This window comes from Urocitellus parryii, chromosome 2 (assembly GCF_045843805.1).
Source record: "Urocitellus parryii isolate mUroPar1 chromosome 2, mUroPar1.hap1, whole genome shotgun sequence".
Lineage (NCBI taxonomy): Eukaryota > Metazoa > Chordata > Mammalia > Rodentia > Sciuridae > Urocitellus > Urocitellus parryii.
Genome location: NC_135532.1, coordinates 82,882,930 through 82,904,683, shown reverse-complemented (window position 1 = coordinate 82,904,683; position 21,754 = coordinate 82,882,930). Strand labels below are relative to the sequence as shown.

At 40.0% G+C, this 21,754-nt stretch overlaps 1 protein-coding gene across 6 annotated transcripts in view; it reads right to left on the bottom strand.

Moving 5' to 3' along the window:
- The window catches only part of Tnfrsf19 (TNF receptor superfamily member 19), a 99,398-nt gene that overhangs the window by 54,403 nt on the left and 23,241 nt on the right, over window positions 1–21,754 (bottom strand). For 5 of the 6 annotated variants that reach the window (XM_026394920.2, XM_026394918.2, XM_026394921.2 and 2 more), the window contains exon 4: window positions 10,781–10,959. The exons of the other annotated variant lie outside the window; for it this stretch is intronic. In XM_026394920.2, the coding sequence (XP_026250705.1) occupies window positions 10,781–10,959 (179 nt within the window). The remainder of the gene's footprint in view (window positions 1–10,780; window positions 10,960–21,754) is intronic. 6 annotated transcript variants of the gene reach the window in all.

Sequence of the window (21,754 nt, the reverse complement as noted above, 5' to 3'; positions counted from 1 at the left end):
TGGACAGATCTTCCAAACAAAAGTTAAACAAGGAAACTATAGAACTCAATAACACAATTAACAACCTAGACTTAATTGACATATATAGACTTTACCACCCAACATCAAGTAGTTACACTTTTTTTTCAGCAGCACATGGAACCTTCTCAAAAATAGACCATATATTATGTCACAGGGCAACTCTTAGACAATATAAAGGGGTAGAGATAATACCATGCATCTTATCTGATCATAATGGAATGAAACTGAAAATCAATGATAAAAGAAGAAAGGAAAAATCAAGCATCACTTGGAGAATGAACAACAGGTTGCTGAATGACATATGGGTTATTGAAGACATCAAGGAGGAAATTAAAAAATTCCTAGAGCTAAATGAAAACACGGACACAACATATCGGAATCTATGGGACACATTGAAAGCAGTCCTAAGAGGAAAATTCATTGCTTGGAGTTCATTCCTCAAAAAAAGAAAAAACCAACAAATAAATGATCTCATACTTCATCTCAAAATCCTAGAAAAAGAGGAGCAAAACAACAGCAAAAGAAGTAGAAGGCAAGAAATAATCAAAATCAGAGCTGAATTTAATGAAATTGAAACAAAAGAAACAATTGAAAAAATTGACAAAACTAAAAGCTGGTTCTTTGAAAAAATAAATAAAATTGACAGACCCTTAGCCATGCTAACGAAGAGAAGAAGAGAGAGAACCCAGATTACTAGCATACGGGATGAAAAAGGCAATATCACAACAGACACTTCAGAAATACAGAAGATAATCAGAGACTATTTTGAAGCCTTATACTCCAATAAAATAGAAGATAGTGAAGGCATAGATAAATTCCTTAAGTCTTACGATCTGCCCAGATTGAACCAGGAGGATATAGACAACCTAAACAGACCAATAACAATAGAAGAAATAGAAGAAACCATCAAAAGACTATCAACTAAGAAAAGCCCAGGACCGGATGGGTATACAGCAGAGTTTTACAAAACCTTTAAAGAGGAACTAACACCAATACTTTTCAAGCTATTTCAGGAAATAGAAAAAGAGGGAGAACTTCCAAATTCATTCTACGAGGCCAACATCACCCTGATTCCGAAACCAGACAAAGACACTTCAAAGAAAGAAAACTACAGACCAATATCTCTAATGAACCTTGACGCAAAAATCCTCAATAAAATTCTGGCGAACCGGATTCAAATACATATCAAAAAAATTATACACCATGATCAAGTAGGATTCATCCATGGGATGCAAGGCTGGTTCAATATACGGAAATCAATAAATGTTATCCACCACATCAATAGACTAAAAAATAAGAACCATATGATAGTCTCGATAGACGCAGAAAAAGCATTCGACAAAGTATAGCATCCCTTTATGTTCAAAACTCTAGAAAAATTAGGGATAACAGGATCATACCTCAACATTGTAAAAGCAATATATGATAAGCCACAGGCCAGCATCATTCTGAATGGAGAAAAATTGAAGGCATTCCCTCTAAGATCTGGTACAAGACAGGGATGCCCTCTCTCACCACTTCTGTTCAACATAGTCCTCGAAACACTGGCCAGAGCAATTAGACAGACGAAAGAAATTAAAGGGATAAAAATTGGAAAAGAAGAACTTAAATTATCACTATTTGCAGATGATATGATTCTATACCTAGCAGACCCAAAAGGGTCTACAGAGAAGCTATTAGAGCTAATAAATGAATTCAGCAAAGTGGCAGGATATAAGATCAACACGCATAAATCAAAGGCATTCCTGTATATCAGCGACAAATCCTCTGAAACGGAAATGAGGACAACTACTCCATTCACAATATCCCCCCAAAAAATAAAATACTTGGGAATCAACCTAACAAAAGAGGTGAAAGATTTATACAATGAAAATTACAAAACCCTAAAGAAAGACATAGAAGAAGACCTCAGAAGATGGAAAAATATACCCTGCTCATGGATAGGCAGATCCAACATCATCAAAATGGCGATATTACCAAAAGTTCTCTATAAGTTCAATGCAATGCCAATCAAAATCCCAGCTGCATTTCTTGTAGAAATAGATAAAAGAATCATGAAATTCATATGGAATAATAAAAGACCCAGAATAGCAAAAACAATACTAAGCAGGAAGTGTGAATCAGGCGGTATAGCGATACCAGACTTCAAACTATACTACAGAGCAATAGTAACGAAAACAGCATGGTACTGGTACCAAAACAGGCGGGTGGACCAATGGTACAGAATAGAGGACACAGTAACCAATCCACAAAACTACAACTATCTTATATTTGATAAAGGGGCTAAAAGCATGCAATGGAGGAAGGATAGCATCTTCAACAAATGGTGCTGGGAAAACTGGAAATCCATTTGCATCAAAATGAATCTGAATCCCTATCTCTCGCCTTGCACAAAAGTTAACTCAAAATGGATCAAGGAGCTTGATATTAAATCAGAGACACGGCATCTGATAGAAGAAAAAGTTGGGTATGATCTACATACTGTGGGAGCAGGCTCCAAATTCCTCAATAGGACACCCATAGCGCAAGAGTTAACAACTAGAATCAACAAATGGGACTTACTCAAACTAAAAAGTTTTTTCTCAGCAAAAGAAACAATAAGAGAGATAAACAGGGAGCCCACATCCTGGGAACAAATCTTTACTCCACACACTTCAGATAGAGCCCTAATAACCAGAATATATAAAGAACTCAAAAAATTAGACAATAAGACAACAAGTAACCCAATCAATAAATGGGCAAAGGACCTGAACAGACACTTCTCAGAAGAGGACATACAATCAATCAATAAGTACATGAAAAAATGCTCACCATCGCTAGCAGTCAGAGAAATGCAAATCAAAACTACCCTAAGATACCATCTCACTCCAGTAAGATTGGCAGCCATTAGGAAGTCAAACAACAATAAGTGCTGGAGAGGATGTGGGGAAAAGGGCACTCTTGTTCATTGCTGGTGGGACTGCAAATTGGTGCAGCCAATTTGGAAAGCAGTATGGAGATTTCTTGGAAAGCTGGGAATGGAACCACCATTTGACCCAGCTATTCCCCTTCTCGGTCTATTCCCTAAAGACCTAATAAGAGCATGCTACAGGGACACTGCTACATCGATGTTCATAGCAGCACAATTCACGATAGCAAGATTGTGGAATCAGCCTAGATGCCCTTCAATAGATGAATGGATTAAAAAAATGTGGCATTTATACACAATGGAGTATTACTCTGCATTTAAAAATGACAAAATCATAGAATTTGGAGGGAAATGGATGGCATTAGAGCAGATTATGCTAAGTGAAGCTAGTCAATCTTTAAAAAACAAATACCAAATGACTCCTCTGATATAAGGGGAGGAAACAAGGACAGGGTAGGGACGAAGAGCTTGAGACGAAGATTTTCATTAACAGGGTTGAGAGGTGGGAGGGAAAGGAAACGAGAAGGGGAATCGCATGGAAATGGAAGGCGATCCTCAGGGTTATACAAAATGACATATAAGAGGAAAGGAGGGGTAAGACAAGATAATACAAATGGAAGAAATGATTTACAGTAAAAGGGGTAGAGAGAGAAAAGGGGAGGGGGGAGGGGAGGGAAGGGGAGGGGAGGGGGGATAGTAGAGAATAGGACAGACAGCAGAATACATCAGACACTAGAAAGGCAATATGTCAATCAATGGAAGGGTAACTGATGTGATACAGCAATCTGAATACGGGATAAAATTGGGAGTTCATAACTCATTTGAATCAAACTGTGAAATATGATGTATGAGGAACTATGTAATGTTTTGAACGACCAACAATAAAAAAAAAAAAAGCAAAAAAAAAAAAAAAAAAGAAATCTTGTTGGTGGGGCTGGGTTGTGGCTCAGCAGGAGAGCGCTTGCCTAGCACCTGCCAGGTGCTGGGTTCGATCCTCAGCACCACATGAAAATAAATAAATTAAAAAAAAAAAAAAAGACATTATGCTAAGTGAAACAGGCCACAGTCTCTCGCATGCTAAGCTCATGCAAGCTCTACGCCTGAGCTACACTCCTGGTCCCTTACTTTCTCTTTATTTTGTGGAGAGTGCCATGGTTTGGGAACAGAGAAACATTTGCAACTTCATTTTCTGGTCAAGGGACACAGGTCACAATTTTTAAAAATGAAATGAAATGAAAGGGAACAGAGATATTATACAAGACGTCTGGTTAAACAGGTTTCTAAAGCTCAACGTTAACTCTTACTCTTGGCTTTCAGGGTGATAATGCCAAAAGGCAAAATAAAACCACATTGGATTTTACCTAATCACTGTTTGATGAAAAGTGGTATATAAATGTATTTGTAAGCTGACAGTGAATGCGAAGAGAAATTTTAATTGATCTGAATCCAAATAATACTGGTTAACCTAGTGAATACTGAGTTTGAAAACTGTTATTTTAAGAAAACCTATTGTAGACCATCAATTCTTCAATCAATGAACAGATTTCTGCATGGAGATGATGTAATTCCCAGCTCTGGTTTTATTTTTTATTTTTATTTATTTATTTTTTCATTAATTTTTTATTTATATATGATAGTGGAATGCATTATAATTCTTATTACACATAGAGAGCACAATTTTTCATATCTCTGGTGGTACACAAAGTATATTCATATCAATTCGTGTCTTCATACCTGTACTTTGGATAATGATGTCCATCACATTCCACCATCATTTCTAACCCCATGCCCCTTCTCTTCCCCTCCCACCCCTCTGCCATATCTAGACTTCCTCTGTTCCTATAATGGCCTTTCTTAACTCCAGGTCAAATGCAGTTACTGTCCCGTAAATTATCATCAAGTCAGGGTGGAATTTTCTGAAGTACACAAGTCAGATGCCGAAGAAGACGGTTCTCTCCTACAGCCTTGGCTTCCTACTGTGGCTAAATGACAACACAAATTGTTCGGACAGGAGCCCAGACCTCACACAGTGCCGTGGTCCCTGGGGACCCACTTGGTAACAGCAGTGGGATCTGGGCAAGGGGATTCCGGCAGCTTTCAGGGCAGATGGGGTGGGGCAGGTAGTGAGGGTTCCAGGGCACAGTGGATGCAGGGCACGGAGTGAACAGAGACAGTAATTGTGATGAGCCATGACTCCTTGTAAGACCTCCCAGTGACACTGGACTTGGGCTTAATCAAACATGGGGCTCAGTAGTGCAGGTGAACCCCAGTCCCTCCAGTGACACGCTGCGTGACTTTGGGCAAGTCATTTGTCCACTCTCAGTTTCCTCCCTTTTAAAGAGGGGATGTCATTAAAACCTACTTTACAGAGTGGTTTTGGTGATTAAATAAACTGCTTAGCACAAAGTAAGTGCTCAATCAATGTTTGCTGTCATGTGACTGGAAGAAGGGAAGAGCCGGCAGGAGGCAGGTATGACTTCAGGACAGGGTTCCAGTTTCCCTCATAAGGGGCATGGGGTCATGAGAGGCCCCTTGGCTACACTCCAAAAAAACAACTACACAATGCCTTTGTTGGCCCCCAAGTCACGACTGGGCCATCATGTCCAGTATTTATTTAGTGCTTACTAAGACCAGGAGCTCTGTTGGCACTTCACATGCATTATCTTTTGATCCTCCCACCAATGCGTCGGGTTGTTCTGAATATCAGGTGACAATTTTACAGGGGAGAGGAAGGGATGTTGGAGAAGGTAAGTAGCTAGCTGGTCTGAAACTCTTGAATGTCAGGGGACAAGAGGACTGGCTTTCTCTTAACACTCCAAGGGCATGAGGAGAGGCAATTTTCATAACAGCAGGTGTCCCGCAGGGTCTGAGCCTCTGGGCAGCAGCAATTCTTTATTACTGTGAGGCTAAGGCTGCAGAGGGCAAATGGCACTAGAAATAACCATGCCCCCTCTGTGTGACCTTGGCTTCACTTTTCTGGAAGCAATAGGCATTTTACTTGTTTTCTATTTGCCTAAGTTTTCCTGTTGGAAAAAAACAGGTTTCAACTATTTGCCTTCTTCACATAAATAGAGTCAACTAGAAGAGTACTTTAAAAATGATCTAAAAAATAGCTGGGTGTGCTGGTGCCCAGCAAGTCAGGAGACTGAGGAAGGAGGCCTACAAGTTCAAGGCTAGTGGGGGCAATGTGGTGAGACCCTGCCTCCAAACAAAACCAAAAATAAAGAAATAAAAAAGGCTGAAGCTAGAGCTCAGGGGTAGAACAACCCTCAGTTCCACACCCGGTACAGGACCACAAATAACAATAACTAAATAGATAAATAAATAAAATGTTCTGGAAAGACCAGGTACAAGTTGCTATATAATTATCACCGACTTCTCACATTAATGCTGGCTTAGAAAGGATGTAATTTTAAACTAATCATATAAACAAACTGAAATATCATTCAAGCATTTATTCATTTATAACTTTCCCTCATTTAAGTATTTACTTAAGAATGAGCCAACACTGTAAAAACTAAAGCTATGGGCTCAGACGACAATGAAGGGGGAGAAGCATAAGGAGCCATGTTTGGAGGGAGGTCTTGTGAGGGAGACCTGCTCTCACGCTGCATAGCGCATACACTCTGGTTCTGGTGTAAAGAACTGGAGGAGCTGGCTTTTATGAACCAAGTCCCTGGGTCCTGTCTTTTTAGCCACCGTCTCTGGACACTGCCTACACCAGCCCATATATCCCCTGGGGACGTCCTCTTCTCCCCAGCCCCTGGATAAAGGGCATAGACATGCGCAGACATACTTTCATCAGAAAACTGTAGGAGATGGACAACAGATAGGTCAGATGTGAAGTCATGTTCCTCCACTAGGTTTGCACAAGATCAAAATCCCGGGTAATGATATCCACAGACATCATTATAGATCTCGGATTAGACGGTTACTTCCTTTTAAATGACAGATTTATTGAGATATAATTCACATACAATATGACTCACACCTTGGAAAGTGCACCCTCAGTGGTTTTCAGTACACTCACAGAGGTGTGTCACCACCACCATGACCGGTTCTAGAACGTTTTCATCACCTCAAAATGCAAGCTTTTAACCTATAACCTTCACCCCCATTTTCCCCAACCCACCCCCTCCCGAGTCCCCAGCAATCCTAACTGACTTTCCATCTCTACAGATTCGCCTGTCCTGGACATTTCATGCAAATGGACTCATGTAATATATGGTCTTTTGTGACTAGCTTCTTTCATTTAGCATAATGTTTTCCAGGTTCCTCTGTCACAATGGGTCAGAATTTCCTTTCCTCTTATTGCTGAATAGTGTTCCCTTGTTCCCACACACCCAGGTTGTTTATCCATTCATCTGTTGATGGATTCCCAGCTCACAGCTCTGGAGGCTGGGAAGGCCAAAGCCAAGGAGCAGCATCTGGTGTCTGGTGGAGGCCTTCTCAAGGGGAGCCACATGGTGGCCTCCTATGGCAGAAGGCAGAGGGCAGAAAAGGAAAGTGCTCTGTCAATGCCCTCCATAATATAAGGACACTCACTTCTGCTCTTGAGGCCAGGTGTCCCCTTAACCTAATTGCCTTCTAAAGGCCTCACCTTTAACTGTTATGTTTGTAGCACCTGATTTGGGGAGGAGACACGTTCGAAACACAGCAGGGTTGATTCAGATTTTTGGCTGTTATATATCATGCCACTATGAACATCAGTATATAAGCTCTTGTGTGGATGTAGGTTTTCAACAGAAGTGCTGGGTCTCGTGGTAACTGTATGTTTAACATTTTCAAGAAATATCAGACTGTTTTCCAAGGTGGCCATCCCACTTCATAGTTGCACCAAGAGTTCAAGAGACTCAAACAGGTATCTACATCCTGGCCAACAAATGTTATTGTCCATTTTTTTGGTGAGAGCCATTTTAGTGGATGTAAAATAATACCTGTTGTGGTATTGATTTGTATTTCCCTGGTGGCTACTGTTGTTGGGCATCTTTTTGTGTGCCTATTGGCCATTTGTTTCACATTTTATTTTGAGGAATGTCTATTCAGACCCCGTGTCTTTATTTTAATTAGATTATTTGTCTTTCTTAAAAAATACTGAGTTGTGCTGGACGTGGTGGCATACTCCTGAAATCCCAGAGACTTAGGAGGATGAGGCAGGAGGATTGCAAGTTCAAGGTCAGCCTCAGCAACTTAGGGAGACCCTGTCTCAAAAAATAAAAAATAAAAAGGGCTGGGGATGTTGCTCAGTAGTAAACCCCTCTAGGTTTAATCACCAATACCGCCCCCCAAAAGAAAGAAAGAAAGAAAAAATTACTGAGTTGTAAGAGTTCCTCATATATTCTAAACAGACAGTTCCTAGTGAGACATGATCTGCAAATATTTTCTCCCTTTCTGTGGGGTGTTTTTTTGCCTTCCTATGGTGTCCTTTATAGCACAAAGTTTTAAATTTTGATCAGGTCCAGCACAGCTATTGTTTTTTCTTGTTGCATGCGTTTTTGGTGTCAGATCCCTACTTTTTGTAACTCATTAGGGGTTGGGTCCCTGTATAAGGTCATTCTTGATTCACAAAGTCATTTCCTACCCATTTTCCACTCTCCAAGACCAAAGTTTTATCCCTCCCTTGACCTCAACAGAAGAGCCCTCAAGACATCTGGTAAGAAGCATCCTGATCTGTAGAGTCCAGCCAGTCCTTTGACTATTGTGGACATGACTTCAAACTTCACAATATACACACTAAGAAAGCTTGCCGGAATCACCTTAAACCCTGAAGAAGATTTGGTTTCTTCATTTTGAAACATTATGAAAACTACAGAAAATAATTCATGTAAAGTCACATTATAAGAAGAAATGTGTTATGGTTTGGATATGTGGAAGTCCCTAAAAGCTCCTGTGTTCATGCATGAGTGTTCAGAGGTGAGATTTTTGGATTGTGAGCGCTGTGACCTAAGCAGTCCATCCCAGTTTGAATGGACTGAGAGGTAACTGGGGCAGATGGGGTCTGGCTGGAGGAGGCGGGTCACTGGAGTGTGCCCTGGGAGGGTTCATCTTCCCTGTGGCCCCTTTCTACTTTCTCTTTCTCCCCTTCTCTGCTTCCTGGCCACCTTGAGCTGAACAGTCTTCTTGGCCATGCCTCTCCCTCACCTTGGGCCCAGAGCCATGGAGTCTGACTGTGGACTGAACCTCTGAAACCACAAGTCCCCTCCAAATATTTCCTCCTTTAGGTTGGTCTTGTCTGGTATTTTGGTCACAGCAATGAAAAGCTAACAAAAAATGTTTGCTACTCCTATAACATTGCTGTTTCTGGTTGTTTCTGTCTTTTCTTTTTCTTTTTTTGCAATGAACCTGGTTTCTGCAGCTCCAGTTTTGGTTGCTGCCTCTTCTGTCTTTGCTCAGGAACCCTGGCTCCACTCAATGTGCCTTGAGTTATTGTGATATCCTGTTTTGTGTCTTTCCCTTCTCACCTAGTAGAGCAATTCTCCCACTCCTTTACGTATTGACACCCTCACCTCTGAGTCTAGCCCTTCATTCAGATTCTACCCTCCAAATGTGTTTTATCTGGCCTGTCTGGTCCCATGGGCACTAGGAAGCATTCTCCTCTTGGGCTTTGCACTCATTCTGCCCCCGGTATAGTCCCCATCCCTGCCACAGTTCCCTCCGAATGGGGTAGAAAATAGCCGAGTGGGTTAAGTATAATCTTCTGCAGAGACGCAATACCTAAGGACCTTCAAAATGCAGGCACATAACACCAAAACATACCCAACAAAAGAAAAAACAGCTATTTTGGATTTTATCAAAATTAAAAACTTGGTTTCAGTCCCCAGTATCACCCTCCAACACACACACACACACAAAGAAAATTAAAAACTAACCTACAGTTTGGGAGGAAATGTCAACAAATCATCTATCTTATAAAAGACTATCTTTTCTAGAATACATGAAGAATTCATATAAGTTTTCAGCATGCCTACTTAAGGCTTACCACTTATACCTGCTTATTTCTCCTTCTTGTCTATCTTCCCTTCTCCTGCCACTCTCTTGCACTTTCTGCAGTTTCTTAAATATACCAGATGCTCACATTGGGGCCTCTCGTTGATGTTCCCTCTTTCTGTACTCTTCTTCCCCAACAAACCTGCTTGGCTAATTGCCTCAACTACTTCAAGTCTCTGCTTAGACCTCCCTTTGCAATCAAGCTACCCTCATTCCCCAATTGAAAACTGCAACTTGCTGTAACCTATCCCCCTAATTGCCTTTATCTGCTTCAAATTCTTTTTTTTTCCATAGCAATTATCATCTACTATCTCTCTGCACACTTTTCTTCTTTATTTTTAAGTATTTTAAAAAACCCTATTAGGATATAAGCTCCATATGGGCAGGGATCTTTGCCATGTTATCTGCTAGTATATACCAAGGACCTAGAGCCACGCCTCTGAGCTGTGTGGCTAACATCTACTGAAACAGTGGTGGGTGATTTGCATCTCTGTGATTGCTAAGGAGGATGAACGTTTTCATGTGATTACTAGCTATATGTTTCCTCTTTTGTGTTCCCTGCTCACTCCTTTGTCCATTTGTCCAAATTTTCTTTGTGATTCGTTTGTAGGAATTCCAGAGAATTTCATGCCACTGCTGCTTTGTCAGTATGCCTCTTCATTTGATTTGTAAGCAATCCATGCACAGCATGTGGTAGGCACTGAGAATCCAGTGGTGAATGTTGAGACCAGGAGTCACATGCACTCTGCAAATGTCTGTGGGCCAGTATCAGTGTGCATTCACGTTTAGAAGGGAACAAGAGAAATGTCTTTGAAAACAGGATTTAATTAAATAATTATGAGAATAAGAGATTGCCAGACTCACCCTGGCAAGCAGTCCCCGCAGACGGCATCGCTGGTGACTGAACAATTGGCCTTCTGAAAGCGGTTCACCAGTGCACAGTCCAGACAAGGCTTGCATTTCTGGAAGCCCCAGTCTTCCTTGAACCTGTGCGGCCGGCATGTCACACACTGTGCATCCTCCCCATAGCCGAAGCCACATTCCTGCAGGGATTAACAGGCAATAGAAAGCTATTCAGACTTTGCAAGCGTGAAAAAGCAAAGACCGCTGGGATAAAATGAAGACCTGGTCTAATAATTACCAAGTGTCGCCCTTCCTCTATACAAAAGCAGCCCTCTCAGCAAGTTCAAATGTGTCTTCCACTGCTAATAATCTCTCTTACTGCGGTAAGTATACTTAGTCATCCACTTTATTCAAGAAGCCATGAGCAAGTGAATAAGAAAAGGTCTCCCAGACTCCTACTGTGGCACTATTGTTAGCTTATGGCAGAATTATGGCACTTTCTTCTTTTCTAATTAAACCAGTCATGTGAATGTCCAGAAGCTGAAGCTGGTGAAATGTTCAGACACTTACTCACTTATCAAGGCAGAAAGTAAGTACATCAAAATCAAGGGTGATAGTTTAGAAAATGAAGACAACTGCATGAAAGAGTTCAAAAGCTTAGAAGCCTAGAAAGTTATCCAGCAGAAACCTCTTTGAAATGCTTAGCAGCTTAATATTTTCTGAAAGTTGAAAGATGTTTTACACATTTGTTAAAACAACATGAAATTTCTGTTCAGACACAACTCTGTGGGACTAAAGGTCTCAAGCTTCTCCAGATGTGGACATCAGAACACAGAGCTGTTTCCCAAGGATAGCAAAACAAATGTCTCTTTGACCCACAGATGATCATTTCCACAGGTTCAAGAGTGAAATAAATTATAGTATGGCATAAAACATGATTACAAAGCAGCCATAAAAACAATGCAGATGTGTTTAAAAAATGTTATCACATGGAATTAGAAGTATGATCCCATTGCCTACAAACACAATAACCCGACTCCCATGTTTTTTTTGTAGAATTGTTTCCTAAAGAAAACCACTCCTTGACTGTTGCCCTGTGAGGTTTATGTGCACTCTGTAACCTCTGTGGTCATGGCAATCCAATATTCCTAACAATCATGCTAATGTGCTATGAAAGGTGGAAAATTTGAGGATACAGTGTAGATGATATAAAATTGGGAACGGGTTGGTTTCTGTCTCAGTTTATTAACTATTCAAAGATACTGGTCCTTGATCATCTCCTAAGGAAAATTCACCACCAAATTTGAAACTGGAAAGTCACTGGAACTGTTGAAAAAGGAATCGTATTTCATAGCTTTCTAGATTTTTAGTAGTCACATGAAGAATGGCATACAAATTAAAATGTCTGTTTATTGATTCTCAATCCAACTCATAAAATCTCAATTATGAGAAAAAAAAATAACTCCTGGCATTTAATCAGTGTTCACTCCAGGCCAAGAACTTTATACATGCTATCTCAATAAGCAGCCATGATGAGAGCCATGAGGGACACTGTCATTATGCCCATTGCACTGAGAGATGCAGCTTTGCAGAAGTGACATACCTTAAGTAAGGTATCAGGACTAGGATTGGAACCTACACAATTCAATGCCAGTCAGGCTTCATAACTGCTGCACTCTGACGACTGCTGGGTACTTGACATATAGGTATTACATATCCATAGGAAGATGTCTGAAAGGTGACATTCTTGCAACTGATTCCTTGTACTTTGTGATGTGCATTAAATAAAAATAGGCATCAGCTTGACAGCTGCATGAAGAGCTCCTTTGCAGAGAGGGGCTGGATCAGGCCATGAATATTAGCTACATGAAACAGAGGGAGCAGGGCTCAGATGAAATCTCTAAGAGACTCAGTTTCCTCATTCGTAAACCCTGGATGCTCCAATGTAAGTTCCAACTAGTTCAAAATACCTATTCTTCTATAGAATTTATATATTTTTAATTTCTCCATTCATTTGTGTTTGTATGCAAAACCAATTACGAAATACTAGCTGATCAAAAATTAAAATCAAAATCAACTAAGAGAATAGTACTGCTTGTAATCAGTAAACTACTCAGTAAAGGATACTGAGTATTCACTTCAGTCTAGGGTTTTTCACTACTTAACTCATTCACATTTTGGAAGAGCAATATCTTTTCTCCTCCTCTCAGTTACTCTGCCTGTCTTTCAAAGAAATACAGATCTCGAACATGTACCACAAAGAGTCGGGGAGGAAAACAAGTGAAGGGTCTCTTAATCCTGAGTGCTCCAGCTACACAAAGTTTTAAAGCAAAGGCACAGACAGGAGAGAGAGAAAAAGCAACATGATTTGAAGAACTAACCCACAAATTAGAATTTCTTTAAAATCGTTCAGAGATGATCGCTGCTGGCCATAGGTGGAATTATCATTTTTCATCATTCTGTAATAATTCATTGTTTGCAAAAACATCCATCATTCTTGAAATGAAGAAAATGAGAAAGAGGTATTTATTCAAAAAGAATTTCTCTGGACCTGTGCTAGGCCTTTGCCGGGAGGTCATTGTGAACGGCTTTGGTGCTTTGTACTGGGCATTGTGGCTCTGTGCTGGGACAGATGTGTGTTTTTGCTGAGCACTTTTGTTGCTGAGAGAGCTGTGAGCAGGCGAAGGCTTTCTGTAAGTATAGAAGACAGCCTCCCACACACAGTCTCTGGGATCAAAGCACAGTGCACGTGACATGTGGGGGGCGCGCATTGTTCACATGCTGGGCAGCCCCATGGCAGAGGCTCTGGCAAGAGCAGAGGGTTTCAAAATCATGCTTTGATCCTGGCAGCCTGGATGGCAAGACACTCATGTACAGGTTACAGCACAACAAAGAAGGAAATGCAAAAAAAGGAAGGTAAGTAGAAGAAGAGGAAATAAAGAGAAAGAGAAAAGAGAACTCAGAAAAAGAGATACATTCACAAAGTATGAATTTTTTTTAAGTCAGGTTGATATAGGAGAAGAAACTATGTTTCCTACATTAGATCCAAAGCTTTATGGAGTTTGCACGCAACTGCCGCTGCTGGCTAAGTTACTCTGAGAACTCTCTGATCCTCAGGTTCTTCATGGAACCTGTGAGATGGAGATAATACCTGCCCCGTGAGGTTGTTTTGAAAAATGAATGGGAAAACATATAAACTCTACATCAAGCACAGAGTGGGCATCATTAAATAAATTATACCTATGGTTATTATTATTTTGGATTTTCTACAAACCAATAAAGCAACTTTACTGATTCAAGTATAATAAAGCTTCATTAGGGAACCCGGGGAACTTCTGACCTCATTTTTTTTTTTTTTTTTTTTTGTCGGGGGTACTTGAAACATACCACTTTCCATCTAAAATACTTTAATTGAATAAAAATAATTTTAAAATGAGTTGCAATTTCCTTTTATTTCTCTCTCTTTCCCTCCCTCCCTCCCTCCCTCTCTTCCTTCTTTCCTTCCTTCCTTCTTTCTTTCTTTCCCAGTACTGCATATGGAACCCAGGGTCTTACTCAGTAGAAAAGTGGTCAACCACTGAGCTACATCCCCAGCCTTTTATTTTTTATTTTGAGACAGGATCTCACTAAGTTGCCCAGGCTGGCCTTGAATTTGCAACCCTCCTGCCTCAACAAATCCAAAAATTTTAATTAAACAATATGAATGGTACACAAAATATAGCTGCACTTGACCTCACTGTGTCACCTGCTGTACTGTGCTGTCACACAAAAGACATGGCACCCTGTGTCTACACAGACACTTCTGCCTGCTTAATCCCTGCCAGGCAGTGCACTTTCACTCTTGGCTCCTACTGAGTGACCATCTCCAACAATGCACTTTTTTGCTTCATGAGGAACTAGAGAAGTGATCCAACTAGACATGAATTGAAAACAAATATCAATAGGAGTTTTGATGGTCTCATTTTTTGGTGGAACAAAAGTGAAAAACAACAAAAGTTTTATTGTAGGGGAAGCCTTTGTGTTTATTTTTGGATCCCTGAATATATCCTAGAATTTTATTGTATATAAGGAACGCTTGCACCCATGTGTTTTTGTTATACAATGTTCTGTGTCAATCACATGTCATTATATTTGGTAGAATGAACATCTCGTGACATTTTTTCGCCCATTCTACACTGGACTAAATCATATATAGAAATCAAAGTCAGGCTCCAAACATTTCATATTTTTGCTTTCCTTATCTGGATATCAACTTACTATGTCTATTTAGAGTTTATGTGTTTTTCTGTCAACAGTAGTAAATTTCACTGGGGTGGGTTTAGATCAGGAGTTGAGATAAAGCTGGCATCCAGTACTAGATGCAAAATACAAACATTGATTGAGCATATATCATACACTTTCCTGAATGCTTGTATAGAGATGGCTTATTTGAGAGAATTTTATTTTAAATATTTTTCTCTGAAGTATTTGCCATTTCCAAAAAGATAATATTAGAAAATCAGAATCTTCTTATTTTTAAACTTATAGAACTAGCTTACAGTTAGTTCCTGATAGTCTAAGAAATAAACGAAGAGACCATGCTACTGGAAAGCTTGAATCAAGTAGAAATGCAGAGAAGTTGTTTCCAAGGAATTAAAGTATAGTACAGTGTCCATAGCAGCAATCACTTTTTGAGTTGACTGTCATAATTCTAAAGCACCATAAACAGAGACTCTGTAATTATTTGTAATCCAGGCTATAAAGTAAACAGCATATAAATATTAAATTACCCTCAATATAAACATCTGCTTTGATGTTTTTATTTCAGTCCGTAAAACCAGGTGGTTAAAATGCCTTGAAATCTTCCACAGTAAGTCCAATAAATAACCCAGGGAAGAAGAAGTACAGCATCTGAAAGGGAGACTCAGCAGCCTCTGATCCACCACAATCGCGGCTGGCACAGGCTGACTGGGCCTTTGCAAACTTGAGTTGTCTTCCTGGCTGGAGATCATTCCTTTTCCTTTTTATTACTTTGTATATTAAAAAGTACCACATGTACTGAGATTTTAAAAAAAATCAAACAGTCACCCCTCTTCCCGTCCCTAGTTCCTAACTTCCTCCCACTTCACACAGGCAAACACTGGCACCAGTTTGGGGGTAGCCTGCAGAAATATCTTATGTGTGCACACACGTGCACATCTACCACACTGTTTTGCAGCTCATTTGGTTTTCCCACTCAAGGCATCTTGGAGAGATTTCCCTCTCGGCAAATGGAGAGAGTATTCCAGTATATGAATGTAGCTGAATTTATTTGCCTAGGATGGAGCTGGGACAGAGGAATCCATGTTTGACCAATTGTGTTGGCACTGATCAGAGGACCTAATTGTGCATCTAATGAAAACAATTACATTTTTTTTTGTCTTTCCCCCATAACTTACATATAGACAGGGGTAATTTCTATAAATATATTACTCAATGCAGCAGGCAAATAAGTCAGTCAGTAAGTAAACAAGTACGGGAATGAGCTAGGTTTAACAAAGATTCTCCTTGATCAAACTCCAGCCAAGCTCCTCTGAGCCAGGTTTTCCTGAGACCTTGTCCTCAAGAGCCCAGTTCAGTCAGTTTAGCCAGAACTCCCCCTCCTCCATATCTGGTCAGGTCCCTTATCCTCCACCATCCCCCGGGTGATGTCTGTTCTGGTCACCCAGGCCTGTCTTAGTAAGAATCCTGTTCGGTCAGTTTTGCCAAAATCCCTGCTGACCCCTGATGCATTCTCGGTAATTTTCCATCCCCTGAGCCCTAACCTGTCCCTTGGCTACAGATCCCCAGTTGCCCATGCTGTATTCAGAGTTGAGCCCAGTCCTATACTGTGGTCTTTCTCCATGTGGCAATAGTCCTGAGTCAAATCTATTTTGCCACATTATTTCCTATCTCTGGATTTTTTGGACCTTTCCAGTTTGCACTGGAGTTCTTTTGTCTTCATTTCATAAGAAGAGATGGGAGGGGGCAGGTGAGGGAATGGAAGAGAAAAGAAGGTAGAGGAAAAATAAGTCCATCACTGGTTTAGGCTTTTTATGGAGCATGGTCTACTGTTAAAATCAATGGTAGGAATATATCTTAGCTTTAAAATATCATCGTCTTTATTTTTGAGATTATGACATGGTATCTAAAGAGCTTGAAGGAAATACCTAGCACTACCCCAAATCCCTAAGAAGACTTTTTGGTGAATAAACTTTCAGGTTAGAACACTATACACATATGTAAAATAATAATGCAATGAAAAAAAGTGTTCCTACTCCCTAAAATCAGAAGGGTGCCATCTTTGGTGTCTGATGCTACCCCCCCCCCACTCCTTCCCCCCAAGGCCTGTGGCTGTCCCTGACTCATAACAGGCCAGTGAGTGAGAAGTAAGTGCTGGTGAGTAAACAAATGGATGTACAAATATTGTTGAAGGCAGCTTTTCCTACAGACTGGCTTTGTTTTTTTTAATTCCAGGGAGCAAAAGCATGTGAAGGCCACAGGAGTGGTTCCTGCTCGGTCAGGCCAGACAGTGCTCCTGTGCTGCGGGTCAGTGGGGTGGGACTGGGTAGGAAGGGGGTGCTGGGTGGGGGTGGGGTGAGCAGGCTTCCTTATCTTGGTTCTGGATCCAGCTGGGCTGCTACCACCCACCCCAGCTGGCGGCAGCAGTAGCTCTGTCACTATGCCCAAGATTTTGAAGCCACATTTGGTGGCTGTCCAATAGCAAAATGACTCAAAGAAAACAGTCTCCCCAAATCCCCTTTTCTCTTTTCTCTCTTGGTAAATCCAGCACTTAACAGAAACAGAAGTGAGTCCCTCCTCCGTGGCGGAGGTACAGTTTTCTCACACCATGGGGGAGAACCTCATGACACCCCCACCCCCTCCCCCCCCTCCCCCCTCCCCCCAGCAGCATTGAGGAATCTTATTCTGGGACCTCAGGTCAAATGCACTATTTATTTGTACAGCCAATATGTTATTAACTTTGGTTCTCTGAACTTTAAAAGTTAAATTCCACATTTGGATAGGAAAGAAATTATTTGTGGAGAAAATCTAGGACACGCAAATGGAAATGACAAATTAGATTTATGTGGCCAGTGCTTAGAAATCAACTTTTTAATTTCCTTTAATAAAACAACACCAAAGAGATATTCCCGCCCCCCCCCCAACTGAAGAAAATCTCTAGTGGAGTTTTTTTTAAGAAAAATTACAAATGAGAGCTTGTTATTATCTGCCAAGCATCCCTGGGCTTGATCAAGTGTCATTAAACATAAACAAAGTGAGCAATGCTGTAATTAAATGGCAGAAATAAATCTTTTTTTTTTTAATGGTTGCAAATTATGTGGGCTTTTGGTGACCTTCCTCATATGAGTAAAAACTGTTTTCAAAAATGAGACATCTTTAAAAACATGAAGTTGGACGTGCACCCTGTAGAGGAAAGTATGTTGTTGTTTACAAGAGTTAATTTTTTCACATTAACTAAAGTCATCCCAATAATTGGTTAGAAAAGCTTACTTTGAAAATCATGCCAGAGGCTTGAAGCCTGTTTCAAGTGGTTCATGCAAAAACTCGTTTCCTGATTTACTGCTGTGAGGCGATCATGTTAAAAGCACATTGTTGGCATTAACACCGTGAGGAGGAGGGGTGGCGGCTTGGCGCATTCTAGGCAGTAAGAATTAAAAGGCTAATGTGGTTACTTTGGGAAAACAAAAATCATCCTCTCCCACATATCCCAAAGCTAGGTTTATTTTCAAGAGCTGAAAAGATACCCAATGGCCAAGTAATGCTCTGGGGCACAATAATGGATCAAAATACCCACCAGGTGGTACACACGGAGCAAGGTGGATGATGTTTGTCATTTTTGACTCCGAAATGGGGAAACTATTCTCTATCATCTTTATTATAAACTTTCAAAAATGAAATTCTGTAGTGGAAGAGAAATAAAGTAAATATGGCTCAATGGGACAAAAATCCTCCAAACAGACTCCAAATGGCTCAGTGACCTGTCATATATTTTCCCAAAAATACTATAAAGCTAACCATTTATTAAGCTGAATGACTAAAACGGACCTAAATGAGAGAGAGAGGATATTTGGGTTTTAGGGGAAAGAGACTGGGAACCCAATAAGCTGATGAGATGAGACTGTTCAAAATGCCACAGAGGGAGGGACATCATCTGGTGGGAGCAGTGGAAACAGATGGGGAGAGGAAGGAGAGGAAGAAAGTGTCCAAAAAGGCAGCTCCACCTTACACATGTGTTGTTAGGTCATCATGATTTGCATAGGTCTCTGTTTTAGAAGCTGGTTCTCAGCCAGAATTTCTGGAAGACGTTTCATCATCCAATTCACTACCTAACCTCATGGGGGAACTTTCCTTAGATTTCATCGATCAAAATGAAATGCAGTCAAATATCTAGTTTCTCAGTGAAACTGGCTAGTCACATTTCAAGTGTCCAAAGGCCACAATGGCTAGTGAATCCCATCTTGGATGGCAAGGACATAGACCATCATGGCAGACAGTTCTAGTGAACAGTAACGTACTAGAGAAGCATCAAAACCAGAAAGACCATTACTCTCAAGTGACCCCTACCACTCCCCAAGCCTGGCACTATTATTAGCAGTGCCAATGCACACATCAATTAATTCCTTGGTGTCTGTTTCCCCATCTATAAAACGGGAGTAATTATAATACCTATTTAAGATGTGTGGTGTAGGATTCCATTATTTAGTATACAAAGATCACACAGATAGTGCTTGGCCAATACCATCTCTTTTGGATGCACGAAACCTATTGCAGTTGAATGATACTTATGTTGACACAACAACTAAAGACATATTTGAGAGAAAGTCCATTTTGTCATGTTAAGAGATGTTCATCTTTTAGATGAACCTAATCCAAATGTCCAGGTTCAAATAAGTAATCTGTAGAAAGTAGCCAACGTAGGGGAGAGCATCAATGCACATCACCCATGTACGGCCAGGGCTGGAGCTGCTGTGCAGACTTCTCCTTGTCTAATAATTAGAGGGAACTGAAAAGAGGCCAGAGAGCCACTGACCACACAACGGTAGGTGTGCCAAGGACACACTGTCTCCAGGAACACGATTCCAATGCCCCAACAACATGTTTTAGATGGTAAAACCTAACTAACAATGGGTAAGGTAGCCCAGACATTTCGAGAAAAAATAGAATTGAATGCCTTCCAAAGAAAATAATAATTAGGAGTAATAAAACCACAGATGGAAAGTGTAACTAGGCCTGCTTACCCAAAGCATTTCCAAGCTTTAGTTTTAAGACACAGATACATGTTTGCATCTGAAAGAACCTGATGACCTAGAAGTATGCACTTATAGACCTAGACACTGGGTATTAGGAAACAGACAAACAGTTTAGTTATGTTTAATAGAGTGAAACAAGTAAAATAAGGATGTCAGCATGAAAGTTATTTGAAGGCTCTTATGTCTGGTGAAAATGCCCTTTTTTCCCCCTAAACATAAAGAAAACTTTAGTTGTGGATATCAATAATTTGATCCAGCTTTTCTACTTTTTATAACCAACTTTAGAATGTTTTCTGTTTACTGTGTCTTCAAAATTTCAAACACCACAAGTAACCAAAATTGTAAGCCTCGGTTAAAAATGCAAGGACTCTCAGACGCATTGCTTCATTACAAATTAAAAGGCAGCCCTCCAAATTATATGTTTAACATTCCAAATTAAGAAATATATATGTATATGTGTATATATATATATATATATATATATATATATATATAAAATTTATAAATAAAGTTGTCTAAAAATATCTTAGTCCTAGTCAAAAGAATAAATTTTCCCTAAATATCTAAAGCTTGGAAGTGATATTTAGCTCATAGGATTTATTTGTTAATTTAAGTGATTATCTGATTTTAATATACTGCTAGCTTTTCTTTTGACTGAAAGATATACACTATTGTTAAAGACTTAAAATGTACCTTGGAAAGAAGATAGCAATTTAATGAATGGACTATGTAGAGCTTTCTAATTCCTAAGTAATTGCTTACAAAAACTCAAGCTCTCTGCCTTGATCAGTTAACTGAGAAATAAAAATGTTAATATTATTTCTATGTTGCATCTTAGTGTATGAGCCAGGTTCAATTACTAATTTTATTTACTGTGAGCTAAAAATCAAGATTAAAGACTTTGCAGAACTCATTATTCATACTATACACAAATTCATTAGTTTTTATATTACCAGATTTAAGTGTTACTCTCCTCCCCACTGAAAAATAACCTGAGGTTGATTGATTCATTCATTCCTAGGGTAAAAAGTACCGTGTGTCTGTCGGGAGCTGGGCATTCTTAGTATGAGAATGAGGGTGAGAAGCTGGGTGATCTGTGTTGCTGCCCACAAGGCAGACATTACTAACGTGATGTATCAGAGTTGTACCAGCAGAATGAGGGCTGCCACCTTTTCATCGATGCCAATGAAATAGAATTGAATCACTGTTTCAATATTTGAGGAAAGCTGCTAACCAGGGAAAAATATTTCTTCTGGATATCCACAGAAATATGAAATAGAGAAACTATTATGATGTTCTTAGAAGATAGATTTCTAAAAATACTATAAAAACTTTGTTTCTTTTTATTTTGAGACAGGGCCTCATTCAGTTATCCAGGCTGGCCTCCAACTCGCAATCCTCTTGTCTCAGACTCCTAAAGAGCTGGAATTACAGACACATGCTACTATGCCCACCTAAGACTTTATTTTTTTTAGAGCAGCTTTAGGTTCACAGAAAGAGGAAGGCACAGAGACATTGTATGTATTTGTTGCCCTGCTCCTCCTCCCACATACATAGCTCCATTCATTATCAACATCCTGCATTAGAATGGTGTATTTGTTACTATCCATGAAGACATGAATGTCACCTAAAATCTGTAGCTCACATTAGGGTTCAGACTAGGTGAAGTGCATCTTATTGATTTGAATAAATGTTCAAATACTAAGTATTTTTACTGCCCCCCAAA